The sequence below is a fragment of the Cryptomeria japonica genome, chromosome 8 (genome assembly GCF_030272615.1).
Source record: "Cryptomeria japonica chromosome 8, Sugi_1.0, whole genome shotgun sequence".
NCBI classification, from domain to species: domain Eukaryota; kingdom Viridiplantae; phylum Streptophyta; class Pinopsida; order Cupressales; family Cupressaceae; genus Cryptomeria; species Cryptomeria japonica.
Window position 1 is genome coordinate 320,893,405 of NC_081412.1, and position 14,444 is coordinate 320,907,848.

Below are 14,444 nucleotides of genomic sequence, written 5' to 3' on the forward strand. Positions count from 1 at the left end.
AAATCATCAGTGACAATCTGGATTTCCAGTCAAGAAATGTGGAAAGAACTAAGTCATTCTCCATGACTTCTTACCTTGTGTATATACTTGCTAGATTTGTCAAATACAAAGGATTGATATGCAAGGGAGAAGTCGGGAATGGACAAGGACAATATAGAAGTTATGAGTGTTATCCACAATTGAACATGCATAGAGTTGAAGATTACAGGAGGGTGAATGATGCATTCACCATGTATAGTACAAGGATGTTGCATGGCGGAATCTACAAGAGATTGTCCAAAGAAGCAATGGAATTGATTGAACAATATGGATCGTGGTATGTATAGTGTCCCATCTTCACATACCTAAGATTCAGGGATTTAGATCCGAACCATACACGCTTCCTAGGTACCCTACAAATAGAATGATCCTATTTGAGGTGGTGAGATAACTTCTGGAATATGATTTCATCCAGAAGGAGAAACATAGAACACAAATGGCTTTTCCTATTGCTATAGGCAAAACTTTGAAAGTGTGCCAATCTGCCATTGCAACTAGTAATGTGATTGATGAGCTTACATTGTATTGCCTTGGAACATATAAGAAAAGAGACAAATTTGGTCCACATAAGAATGTTGAAAGGATTAGAGGAGATAGATTCATACACAAGGTGGACATTGAAGATTACTGGGCTAACTTGATGGATGAACAAGCAGTGAAGAGAAAAATGTGGTCGAGGATGTCCGTGGATTTCATGAGAAAGTGTGAACTCTTTCTCATTCCTAATCATATATTGGATGATAGTGATCATACTCATCCGTAGTATGAAAAAAAAATGAAGAAATCTATCCTACTGCCTAGTTGGCCAAAGCCAGAGGTCACATATTTAAATGTGCTTATGAGAGATGTCATGGATTTCTCCAGAGAATGGGTAGACAAACAGATGAATAGATTGATAGATATGGGCATTGTTTTCACATATGAGAAGATGAAACAGGTGGAATCCTATCTTGAGGATGATCAGGGAACAATTAGAGATGTGAGGATTCATGCAAATGAGGAGAGTCAAGTTCCTAAATGTAGGAAGAGTGTACCTAGAGAATCCAAGACAAAGGGGAAGGAGATAGTCAAGAGAGGAAGAAGAAGAAGAAGCAAAAACCTAGTGCTCCTTTGTCTCCCCTTAGTTTCTCACGGATCAAGGAGATTGACATGCTAGTGCAGAACAAAGAATTTGAATAGTGTTCCAACACAATGATTTTACCAGATAATACTCAGGAGTTGCATGCCACAACTCAATCCAGGCCACCTAATGAAGATGATGAGCAGCCAAGATCTCCTACTGTCCTATTGGAGGTTAGCTTGGGTAATAATGTTTATGATTTGACTAAGGACAAGAATGATGCTGGTGTTATCTCGACATTGAGGGAACTTGATCGGGAAATGTGTCTTGATGATGGGATGGAGATGTCCACCATTCTCGATTGGTTGTTGAAGAGCAAGGAGAAGAGTAAGAAGATGGTAGAGGCCCAACCTATTGATGATATTGATGACTACTTAGCCAGGAGTAATAAGGAGAAAGAACCTAAGAAGGCTAAGATACTTTCGAATATAGCTAGAGATTAAACAAGAATGAGGATTGCACAAGTTGCTATCCCAATTGGTGATTTGACTCGAGGTGCGGCTACCCTCAAACGAACTATGAAAGAGCAAGAATTTCAGGAACTTGGTGATACAATTCGAGTGATCAATGCGAGGTTAGACAGGGAGATTGAGAAGAAAGAAATGTATAGAGAAGAGAATATCAAGCTAAGAGAGTATATTGCAAGGATGAGGCGTGAGAATCCTGCCTTTGTTTCCCCTATTGTAGTTGATCGTGGAGTTAATGTTGATCATGAGGTAGCAAGAGATACACATGCTGAGTTGGGAAAATGGATTGAAGATATGTAGAGGCAAGCAGATGATTTCCTTACTTAGTTTGTCTAGGCATTTGACAGGACAATGGCACTCATATTCATGATACAGTATTTGGAGGGAGTTTGGGATGAATTCCAGTCTATTTTGGAAAAGACCATTCCCTGCCTCAGAGTTTTGGCGAAAGTTCCATTGTCCACGTTGATTCAGGAGAGAGTTGTGCATGATGGAGACATATATGATTTTCATGGTTGGTATTGCTCATTGGCCTTGGGGAAATCCACTTATTAGCATGCGGGGATCGATTTGGGAGATACAATCTAAGATCCTTACATCTATTGAGGAATTATTGGGGGTAGATGTTAGTGTTGCCAACGGTCTACACTTAGAAGAATTGAAAGATAAGATGAAGTTCATGTATTTTAGTCAGTTGGATTCTTTGAAGAATTATATAGATGATTTGGTTTCCTTGCTGATTCATATCCATAATTCGTAGAAGCTTACTCCAGATTGAGGGGTGAACCCACAATAGTGGGTTACACTTTTTTGCCAACTTTGACATTACAATATTCATTTTCAGAAAAAACTTCAGATTCAGACACCTGTTATTGCTAAACCGTAAGGAATTTGTAGATGATGTGAATTAGTGATTTGTGTGTAGATTCTAAAAATATTTTTTTGATAAGTTTTGGAATCAATTTGCTTCCGTTTTCTATCTCCCTCGAAAACTAGTTTTTTACAAAAAACAACATTTTGAAAGAGTGATACTCACTTGGTCAAGCATAACTTTTTGTTCTATAATAGATATGAACGCGATTCTTTCAAATTAATTTTTTTAACATCCATATCCAGTGTTTGCAATTGGTTTTGTAAAATTATCTCGAATATTTCTTATTTTATTAAGTTTTGAAGTCGAGTTAACTTTAATTCTGACAGATGTCCATTTGGTCACACATAACTTCTTGTATTTGTAATGAAAATTAATTTTTGTTTTTGTTGGAAAGAGGACTTCAATACCTAGCGCGTAAATATTTTTTCAGAATTTTTTTTCATTTGTTCACTATTTTTCCATAAGCGTTGAACTCAGAAGTTGATCTTTGATGTGAAACCTATGTTAAGTTAACCTAAAAAAAATGTTAATAAACTCAATATAAATTAAAATAATAATAATTGGAAAGCTCGCTTCGAGTATTACTATAATGCATTTGGGTTTGTCAAAATTCATCCATTTGAGCCCCCAATTTGAGCTTCGAAGGCCAAAAATTTGCAGAAACTAGGAGAGTTTGGAGGGGAGATCTCTAGCAAGTGGGTTTGATCGAACCCCTTTGAGTAAAACTTTTTTAAACAACCACGTTCCTTTTAAAAAACTATTAAAAAAGGGGGTTCGATCAAACCCCTTTTTTTAATAATTTTATATTCGATCGAACATATTTAAAATAATACGTTCAATTGAATCATTTTTTTGGTCTGATCAAACATGGCATTCGATCAGAAGTGGTAAAAATTATGTTTTGGACAAACGAGGGCAATTTCTTCGTCCAAAAAAGTGTAACTCACAGTTGTGGGTTCACCCTGGGAGAAAACTTTAGATGCTTGTTCCGATGCGTTGGATGTGCAACAGGATACTTTGCCTAGTATTACCATGGAGGAATTAGATTTTGTATTAGCTAGATTCTTGGAATATGCTGTGTGAGAGAGAGAGATGCAAGCTGGAATCTTCTAGAAGATTCCCTACTTGATGATTAGGGGTCATTCCATTGGGCCATATGTTGGTGGTTCCTTTTTTGATATAAACTCTAATTAGGGCAACTTTAGGGCAGTGTTGGCATGATCTTGGCCCTTGATTCAAAATGAATCTTGGCCATTCATTTCTTTTGAGGCTCTATATAAACCCCATTGCCTCTCATTTGTAAGGGAGATTTTTGAGAATTGTCGGTTATATGTTGCAGATTTGAATACAAGCCATTGTTCGAATTGATGATGATTTTTGTTTAAGTTTTGCATGCATTTGTGGTTATCATTGCCTCCAAATTAGATTAGAATTTACTTTCAAGTATTTTAGATTAAATGAATAAATTTGTTGAATGCATTTGTGTGGAATCCATCTAATCCATACTACTAGCCTCTTGCTGATTAAGTGTGCCTTGTGTGGTCAACTGGAATTTTCTGCAAACTTAGCTTCAATTGTTATGCATTAATTTGAATGGTATCAATGTTTGATTGTAATGATTTGAACATCTTTGAAATATACCTTAGATGATTGCATTAAGCTTGTGTCATATTGTTCGATATGATGGTGAGACCTTGCCTAGTAGGATTCCGTTGAATCATTCACCCTTTTCTTGCATTTTAGGCTATAGAATAGAATTCCTAAACCCCATTCCTTGTCTTTTTAAGAAATCTTGTTAGATTAGATCAAGAGCCGAATTGCAAAATCTTAAGTCATCGTCATACCCATTCCAAATCCAAATTCATGAAAGATTTCCCAAATTGAACATTTACGTAGTCCCCAAGTGAAAACAGCATTATCACATTAAGCCATTGAGTTACCCACATGTCAAGAACTGGCCGTAGAAACCTTGGAATCGTCTTATTTGATCAGATATTTAGCATCTGAGGTGATTTTGTTCAAGAGAGGGTAAAATACTTTGGTATTTTATTTTGTGTTCGTATGTGCATAAAACACACATCAACAAAATTGGCGCTAGAAGGAGGGCTGCTTATTGAAATCAAGAATCAAGCAACATGATTATTATCATCAACATTGCCTTCAACTTGTTTCTCAAAAATATTCTTTGTAGGCAGGGATTGGAAGGTCATTGATCATTAAGAGAGGTACTCAATTGACTTTATGAGTGAGCATGAGTAAATTCATCAAACATAAGGAAACTAGCCTTTAGGCCCTTGATAGAAAGATTGAATACTATTACTGATTTCATTGAAGGTGTGTACACTTTGGATTGTAAGGAAGAACAACTAACTCGAGTGAGAACTTTGTCCACCTAAAGTTGGCTAAGTGTTTGAATGCTTTGGATTGATAAAGAGAGGAGGTGAGGAACTTCTTTAGACAAGTAGGAAAGAAACCCAATGAATAAGAAGAGTAGCTTAAAAACTTGTATAAACCAGAGGGAGTAGAATGAGTCTAAGTGAATCCTTGACATTAGTCAAGTGCCTTTAGGGTATCCTTTAACTATTTGGTAGAGGAACTCACTTTAATACTTGACCAATCATTGGCAATTGAGATGGTCCGAAGGATTTGGGCTATATGAAGATGCCTTTAGGCACTTGCTTGATATTTTAGGGGAGGGAATTTAGATATCCTTGATATCTTCCCTTTATAATTACCATTCCTACGACTATGAAACTTGGGGTAATCGGGTTATATTTGAGTTACATAATGATTTAAAAAAGTGATAACTTATCATGAATGGTAAATGTTTAGCATTTATTTGTGCTAGTTGCCTAAATTAAAGTCTTTTGGCCTTTTTAGGGTCTGCCTGATGCTACTCTGATTGGTTATACTACTGAGTTACTTTGACCTACTTTAGTCACTTTTAGATGTCACCTAGGTCACTAGGTTTGAATTCGAAGTTCGACAAGGAAAAAATTCGAAATGTATAAAATTCGAATTAAATTCGCCATATGTAATTTTTTAAAATTTTTAATAAATATATGTAATATATGTTAATGCATTGTAGCTTATGCAAGATAAGATCTTCCTAAACCTTCCTTGTTCTGTTATTTACATGCTTCATGTCAGATTTATATTGCATATGATTATCGGATTGTACAAACCTCACTTATCATTATGCTATCGGGCTAACAACCCGATAGCATATTAATGTCAATTATTAATTGGCATTAATATGCTATCGGGGTATTAACCCGATAGCATACTAAATGCTATAAGTCATCGGGTTATTAGCCGATACATACTTGCTATCGGGTGCATAACCATTGGCACCGGTTCACATCTGTTATCAGGCGTAATTATATCAGGCATATTTGTTATCGGGTTTAATGAATACACCGCTTCATTTGGAATTAACATTAGTTAACAACTGCACCGGTTGGATTACATACATCGTGCACTTTGAATCATCGGTGTTTATATGAACCGATTCATTACATTGATCAGTCATTATATTATGATATTACAATATGCTATCGGGTGTTTTGAACCGATAATCAGCATTGTGTTAATGGTATAATTACAAAGGCACCGATCAATGGGTGCATTGATCGGTCATGCCTAAAAGGCATGACCGGTCAATACACCAATTGACCGGTTGCCTAAATGATATATATGCCAATTGAATTCATTTGGAGTAGACATAGAAAATATTAAATGATCTCTCTCCTTCAGACCTGCAGATAAAATCAGAATTATCAGACATTGACATAATTCCTCATATCCATTTATAGCATACATAGTTCATAACTTGTTCTTTAATTGAAATTGAAATAACTTTACAATATATCTATAAAATTGCCTAAATAGTTTAACATTGATAAATAGATTAAAAAATATTACAAAAAGATGACACATTTATAAAAAATAAACCATATGAAACATATGCTTTCACTATTGCAAAGATGTTCTTTTGTCAAAAAGGTACAATAATAATAACTCTCATCAAGAGCACTTGGCAGAACAGCAGCAAAGGCAGGGCGTCGAACACGGCGACAGAGGCAAACTCACTGCGTCGAACACGGTGGCAGAGGCAAACTCACTGCGTCGAACACGGCGGTAGAGGTGAACTCACTGCGTCAAACACGGGCTTCTTCGAACACTACCACAGACTACTGCAGACTACTGCGACTTCCACACTTCTCTAGTGACGACTCGCGGCGTACTGAAGATTGCAGGTTTTTGGCACTCATTTATAAAAAAACTGAAAAAACCCTAAAATCTCGATTAAAAAATATCAACTTTTTTCAATGTACGAATTTGAACGAACTTAAACAAATTTTATACTTTGTTTTAAAGTTCGGTGAATTTCGAACTTCAAGGAAGAAATTCGGCCGAACCTGGTGACTTAGGATGTCACTATTGTTTCTTTCTTTCGTTTCCTATTGACGAAGTTCTATGATATTTGTAATTCTGCATATAAAATTTGTTGATGTATATATCTGCGGGAGTCTCCTTGGGAGATAGTAATATGCACAATCTGCTTATTCATGGTGATAGTGTTGTTGTATAGCATCGGTCGGATCCTACAGGGCCGACTTGCCATCAAATGTGTGAATGGCTTAATTGGCTTTACACATCTAATATAATTTGAATCCTATAATATAGAACCTTGATTTATATTGGCAAATTAATGAAGCGGTTCATTAATATAACTAATACCTAACTCGCTCTAATGAAGAGACGTGTTGGTTAGGATTAAGGAGAGACGTGATGATTGAGAAGAGCCGATTTTTGGAGAAGTCGTGCTGTTCGATATAGGTATATAGTTCGATGATCCTCACACTTCCTCGACAGGAATTTAATAGATACAATCAGAAGTTCGGATTAAATTGGCAGACCATACACATTCTTCAGTGGATCGAATTCATCCTACAGCAGATTGATCTCCTTCATCTGCAGATTACTTAATACATTCAAGTCAGATCGAAGATCATAATTCATCCTTTGGCAGTCCGTGAATTCTACAGAAGTTCGGATTATATCACAGCAGTCTAGAGTGAATTGACTTATTCATATAGCTTCAAGAAGTGAAGCAACTTTGTAAAATCATATTCATATTTGATAAATATAATCAGAGACATTCATTGCTGGGTTTTTTCATCTTCTAGAGGAAGATTTTCCCAGGATATATTCTGTGCATTTATGTTTGATTTACTGTCTATCTAATCTGATCATAAAAACTTAACAAAATTTAGATCTGAAGTCAACTTCTAGAGGAAGATTTTCCCAGGATATATTCTGTGCATTTATGTTTGATTTACTGTCTATCTAATCTGATCATAAAAACTTAACAAAATTTAGATCTGAAGTCAATGATAATACCAATCACTATGATATTTGTCTTCTAAGACCATTTTTTACAAAATTTAGTGGCAGAGGTAAATTTTTTATGATGCTATGAAATGACTTAGCTGTCCAAATGAATATTTTATCTTTAGTAGTAACTATTAACTATTGAAACATACACACAGCATGATTGTATGCTTCTAACAACTTGCAAGTTGATATCTTAACTTTGTTTCTCTTGGGATAAAACATTTGTCTTTGAATTCCATGAATTTTCTTTTTTTCTTCATGCAAGGGTTCACAAGACGTTTATTGCTGCTTGTATCGTATAAATGGTCCTGCATGAAATGGATGTCACCTTTTTGTTAACGGCTGACTTGCATTCATACAATGAAATTATCAATGTAGTTATTCTAACCTTAAATACACATTAAAAGCTATGCAAATGTGTTTTCCTTGGCAATTATACTATCGGATACTGATAGTTGTTGTGGGGCTTAGGTAAAATAGGTATTTTCTGTGGAGAAATCAGCTGTATATATCATAAAAGAACATAGTATTACATCACACAGTTGTAATATGCTGCCATGCTTGTACTATGATTTTTGTTTTTGTTTTTTCGATTTTTCGATTGTTTTAGCAATGGATTTGAGTTGCCAAATTAAGTGTAGATAATAAATGAACAACTCAGAAAATTAAAGAAACTAAAAAATACAAGTAGCTGAAAAATTCCATAATTAATCTCTGATCCAATTTAACAAAATCCATTAAATGTAAGAGCAACCCAGATCATAAAACGAAATTACATATCTATTTTCGACATACCCATTTGCTGATTTGATGACATAATGGTTTGCTACAGCAATGACTAGCTAATGCAATGTTCAAAAACCCTAGTTACTTCACCAAGTGACTCCAAAATGGTACGGCTGGTATTGAACCGATTAGTAGCAAATAATAAATGCCAAGAATGCAGATTTAAACCCTCAAAGACCAATCTTTTGCTATTAAACCCTCTCATCCAAGGTCTTGAAATGGTGTTGCTAACATTAGGAAGTAGAACCAACAATGAATAACAAAACCCTCCAAATCACCTTCCAAATTGATCTCTATCAATCAGATATTCAATAAACTCTCAAAAATTGAAATGTAGATCTTCTCCAATGAGCACAGCTGTGACCTCTGAATGAAATCACCAATTATTCTCCATATTGTATCTCTCAACAACGTAGAGAATGTTGCATGCAAGGGTTTTTCATCCTCACAAACCAAAGATGAAGAAGTAATCTCCTCCGAATGGAAGCAATATCAAAATTCAATCTCAACATACCAAATGAGCTCTCAATTCACCTCTTTATAAGTTCTAGGGAACTTTATAGAAACTCTCTTTTAAAATCATTTTATTTATTTATTAAGCCTTTTAACTCCAAAAAGTGATTTAATTTACTTTTGAAACATTTCCAACACTTAAAGTCATTATAAGTGTCTCAATATTTCGAACTCTGAAAGATCCCCAACCGGATCACATTGAGAATTTTTGATTTTTAAAGCTGCTGATTGAGTGTTTAAGATAGTTTATATTTGGTGTTTTGCTTGGGTTTGATATCAAGAGTTGTATGGATGTTTGATCATGAAAGAATGCCAATCTAACAATACTTTTCAACTTAAAATATTGAAATACAATTGACTGGTAATTCTGAGTGTATGGAACAGTATAATAATCTCAGAATAAAAAAATCTATTTCACCAGGACAATAGAACTGCATACCAGGAGTCCCACGCCATGGCTGGAATGCGTTTTATTAAAGGACTGGAACATAATACAATCTAAGAACACCAAAAGCTGGAAGTGGTTCCAATGAGCTTTATTTGACCCAACAATAATTATCAAAAACAATTCTTGGAGATCTATTGAATTCCACGCCTGGCTCCTAGGCAAGATTATTCTATCTATTGACAAATCAATAATATGAATGAGAGATATGCTCCCGTCACCTGCTGAATTTATTGATATGCAGATGTGAAGTGCTTCTGATAAGAATGGTATGAAATCTAAACCCTCAACTTGCTGAATTGAATAAGTGTAGCATATATATATATATATATATGGTACGACTGCTTGTGGGAGTTGTACAACTGGCTTAGGAGCTGCAAATGCTGCCTTATGAAGTTCTTAAACCCCTTTCAAATCTGCAATCAGATATGCAATTCACTGAATTAAGAGTTCTTTGAAGCAGCAATAGGAATTCTAAGTGAATCCCTCTCTCCTGTGGATTGTGGTTTCGTCCAATACACTTACCTTCAAGGAGTTTTTATTCCCAGAAGACTCAAAACTGTTGAAAATCATCTTTAGAGCTCAATTCTCCAACCTATAATGTAAAAATGAGTTCCAAGATAAATGAATGAAGCCTCCTCATGTCTTTTTAACTCCAAACCCTAATTCCATTTAGGGTTGCAAGAATTTATTTAAATAAAGTTTATTAAACTTTATTTCATCCTCTTATTAACTTTATTTCATTCCCTTATGTCTCCCTTAAGATGTATGATCCCCTTAGGCTCCCTTAATTAATAAAATTAAGTCCTCTTATTAACTTTATTTCATTCCCTTATGCCTCCCTTAAGATGTATGATCCCCTCAGGCTCCCTTAATTAATAAAATTAAGTTGTTTTTAAAAACAACCTAACTCATGTCTTCTAGGCATCATGGCACAATGGGGGCCCGTTATTATAATTTAAGATACTCTATTAAAGCATTATAAAGTGATATTATAATTCACCTTATTTTATTATTTTATTAAATATCAAAGCCAAGACTTTAATATTTAATCTTTATTCAAATCCCATCACATGGCCATCCCAAACTGAAAATTGATGATGTATGTGCGACACTGGTGATGTCTAAATATAGCAGGTGAATAGGCAGTGTCTTCCTAGAAAATAGGGATTTTCCTAAAAGGTGGGAGATTGTCTCCAATCAACTTAAAATGCTTATAGGGGCTCTTGCTCTACTCTCCAGTCCTCGAGGTGGTCAACTAGTCAATTGGTAGTCCTCCCTAAAAAATCGGAGATGGTTTCAAATCATTTTGAATGGTTCGTAGACACTCCGCGATGAACACTTAGTCATTCCCTAAAAAATAGGGATCCCTCCTAAAAAATAGGAATTGCCTTTGAACATTCAAAATGGCTTATAAAGCCCCTGCGCAACTCCACAAGCCTCAGTATGGGTTCCCTCTTCACTCCATTGGCCTACGAGAACCTGATGATAGACCAATCCTTGCTCAATTGCCTGTCACCTAGGAAGGGAACATTGCAAACTCTCTGTTCTCTTTCCAACGAGCTATAACACTGAGGTGCCCTATACATAATTTTAATTAAAAATGGTGCCCTATGCATTATTTTAATTAAACATAGCTCAATAATACACCTAATTAGCGACAATGGTCGAAAAGCATCAGAATTGAAATCTAACTATGTAGGAGTGATGCCGATGATAAAAAATGATAAACGGACCCAATTCGGTGACCTGCAAGAAATAGATGCTCCCTCCAAGAATCTTGGAGCCCCAACCATAAGCCAAAATAACATTTGAAAGGATCATGGTACCCCTCTAAACCGTTTGATCTCATTGGTAACATCAAATTACCCCTCTGAATAAGCTGATGGAAATCCAGAAATCAGTGACAACTGCACTGCTAGAGAACTTGAAAATGGGAACATTACAACAGCTCATTGTAAGTCTTTCGTTTCCTTGTAAATTATCTGTATATATCATCAAAGAACATATTATTACATCACATGAGGAGTTCATTGTAAGTCTCTTGTTACCTTATAAATTATCCGTATGTAATCAAATGAAAGTAGAATAATGAAATAAAAATTTATTAGTTACTGAAATTTCATTTATCAAATATTAGCTTTTAAGTGAAAGGAACGTAGTTGCAAACAAGGAAAATTTAAATAACATGCTGGAATACAAGATTCTAACACAATGAAATTAGAGATGTTTCACTTGGAAACCCTTAATGAGGGAAAAACTAGTTTTGTATAGTGGCAAATTCATATCTACCATAATAACATGAAAAACATTACCAATTAAAATGCATTGCTATGGATGCAATCTGCCCCTTGCTCCACTAATTCCATACACAATTCTTTCAGCCTCTAATTACAACCATGAATCATCTGACTTGATAATTACCACCACGAACCATCTGAATTCATTTTTATTTTGATTAATACAACATTATAATTTTCTTCAAATGCTCAAAATATACTTCCCACTTCTGTTTTGTAATTGCTGTTCATGCTGGAGAATCCATCTCAGGCCCTAGAAGGATCCTTTGGAAGCTGGAAGTGCAAAAGTGGCCTTTTCATTTTTAAATTTATTTTAAACAGTTAGGTCAAGACTGGAGGTGCAGGTTCAACCCGATAGGGGTGGGTTCAACCTGCTGTCGAATTTCAGTCTGCAAATGTAAGACTGTGTATTGTTGATTTTTCACAAATTCCTGTTACTTTTCATACATATTTATATTTTTTGGATCAACAAGAGTCAGAAAATGTAATATCTGAGTTTGTGCTGCAAGATACTTACGCTCAATATCTGCACAAAATTAGTCAGCTTAACTATGACAAGCATATTAATGTCCCACTTAAAAAAATCATCTCCCCTAAGCTTGGTGAAGAATCTGATGAAAAGAAGCCATTATTGGGCAATTAAATTATATCAAACAGTTTTGAAACTATTTCTAATCATTCAGATATTCTCAGAGAGAGAATTTTTTCTGAGAAGGTTGGGTAATAAGTAAACCGTTGACCTCAACCTATAAGCATGCTGAGATGATACAGAGTTACAACTCCCCATGACTTGTACCAATCGACTAGTTTCTCATGCCTAGACTGCATACAAAATATGATATATAAAAACCTCAGAAGTTCCAAATTGACTTATTAACCTTGATGAAATACTAACCATTCCAAGAATTTGTATCATCTCCATAGGTGGCATGCCTCATACAAGTCTCTTGTGACTATAACAATATGTGCTCTGAAGCTTGATCTCAGAACATGCAATCTAATGAAAATATACTTCTTTGGTATTTCATTTAAAGTGAGTAGTTTCTAAAAAATTTATTGTCATGTATGTCAAGATGTTTATAAGTTGCATAATCCTTGTTTGTATGATTCTGCCAAGAATGTATGACGTATTTGCGAGCAAATATCGTTAGATTGCCACCAGTTTAGGAGTTCTTTGAGGAGTGTATATTGCATTTATTTATTTTGCTCTTGGGTATGAGGTCCAAGATCTTCAATGGTTCAGTTTCTCCAAGTACTCGAAGCTTTTGAGCTTTAATGCAGTCTCTAAGCTCAAAAGTAAGGCATGTCCTTGGGTCTGATAATGTGCACTTAAACTGTTTTTTGGAAGACATAAAATTATATGTAACAAGAATGGTTTTGATCAGCATCTATGAAATTAATTTGCAACTTCTTCAGACGCATCCTCACTATGAGCTTGAGGGCAATACAATATTCAAAAAGCGTTGAAATGTTTTGCTACTGGATTTTTATAAGGTGAAGAACATGCCGAGGAAATGCAAAAGGATGATATCAAGATGATCAGTGTTGATATTTAGTGTCCTCCATTTCTGTGAAAGAATACCTACATCAGTGTAAATTGTAGTATTTGAAGCAGGATCTCTGTAATTGCTTTGGGATCAGTAATATCTTTGAGAAGATATATTGTTTTGAATCTCTCTAATTGGCAGAGTGCTAGCAGTTGTCAGAGCCCAACATTTTGAATGATGGTCCACAATTATGCATCTGGCTGGTTAATGTGTGTTTTTTTGGTAAAGGTATTAGATTTATAAATTGAAATTTCTTCCTATCAAATGCAGATATATGGTTTGAAGGCCCTTGTTAAAAGCTTTTTACCATATAAAGATGGGCATCTCAGACAGCGGTTCAAAGGGTTGCTTCGTGTGCTTGAAAAGCTTCTTCAAACAGGCGACATTTCAGATAATTCAAAATCAAGGTATACGAGCTTATCTTTTCCTAACAACATAAGTTGCACTTATATTACTTCTTGGCTATATTGGGTAAATGTTTGTGCTTGATCATTAGTAGCATTTGTTAGTTAAGTCCATTTTGTTGAATGCAATATAATTTTTAGTGGGCAGGTTCATATTTTTTTCCTTAAATGGAAAGTTTTGATCTGTAGTTCTCTTGTTATGTTAAATTATTTACATTGGCACTGATAGTCCTATTATGATTGTTCTTTGTTGAAAACCTTTTCATGAACTTGAACACGATTAACGGAAGGTGCAATATTTTACTTAATGGCCTTAATTTCTTAAGTGAACTGATTGAAACTCCTTCAGGACTGATGACTCTTGAATGAAATTTATTTTATTATCAATTACAACAAATTGGGTGGATGTATCGAATTTGACTTTGAGATGAGAATCAGATATCATTCCTCTAAAAGATTTTGCTAGGTGTTGCCTGCATGAATGCCATCATGATGTCCTTTGTTCTTTGGCTCCATTCAAATTGAATGTGGAGTTCATAAACAAGAAGA

At 35.0% G+C, this 14,444-nt stretch overlaps 1 protein-coding gene across 8 annotated transcripts in view; it reads left to right on the plus strand.

Moving 5' to 3' along the window:
• LOC131061500 (sister chromatid cohesion protein PDS5 homolog A) overlaps positions 1–14,444 on the plus strand; it is a 215,145-nt gene that overhangs the window by 105,443 nt on the left and 95,258 nt on the right. For all 8 annotated transcript variants that reach the window (XM_057995214.2, XM_057995215.2, XM_057995216.2 and 5 more), the window contains exon 17: positions 13,762–13,898. In XM_057995214.2, the coding sequence (XP_057851197.2) occupies positions 13,762–13,898 (137 nt within the window). The remainder of the gene's footprint in view (positions 1–13,761; positions 13,899–14,444) is intronic.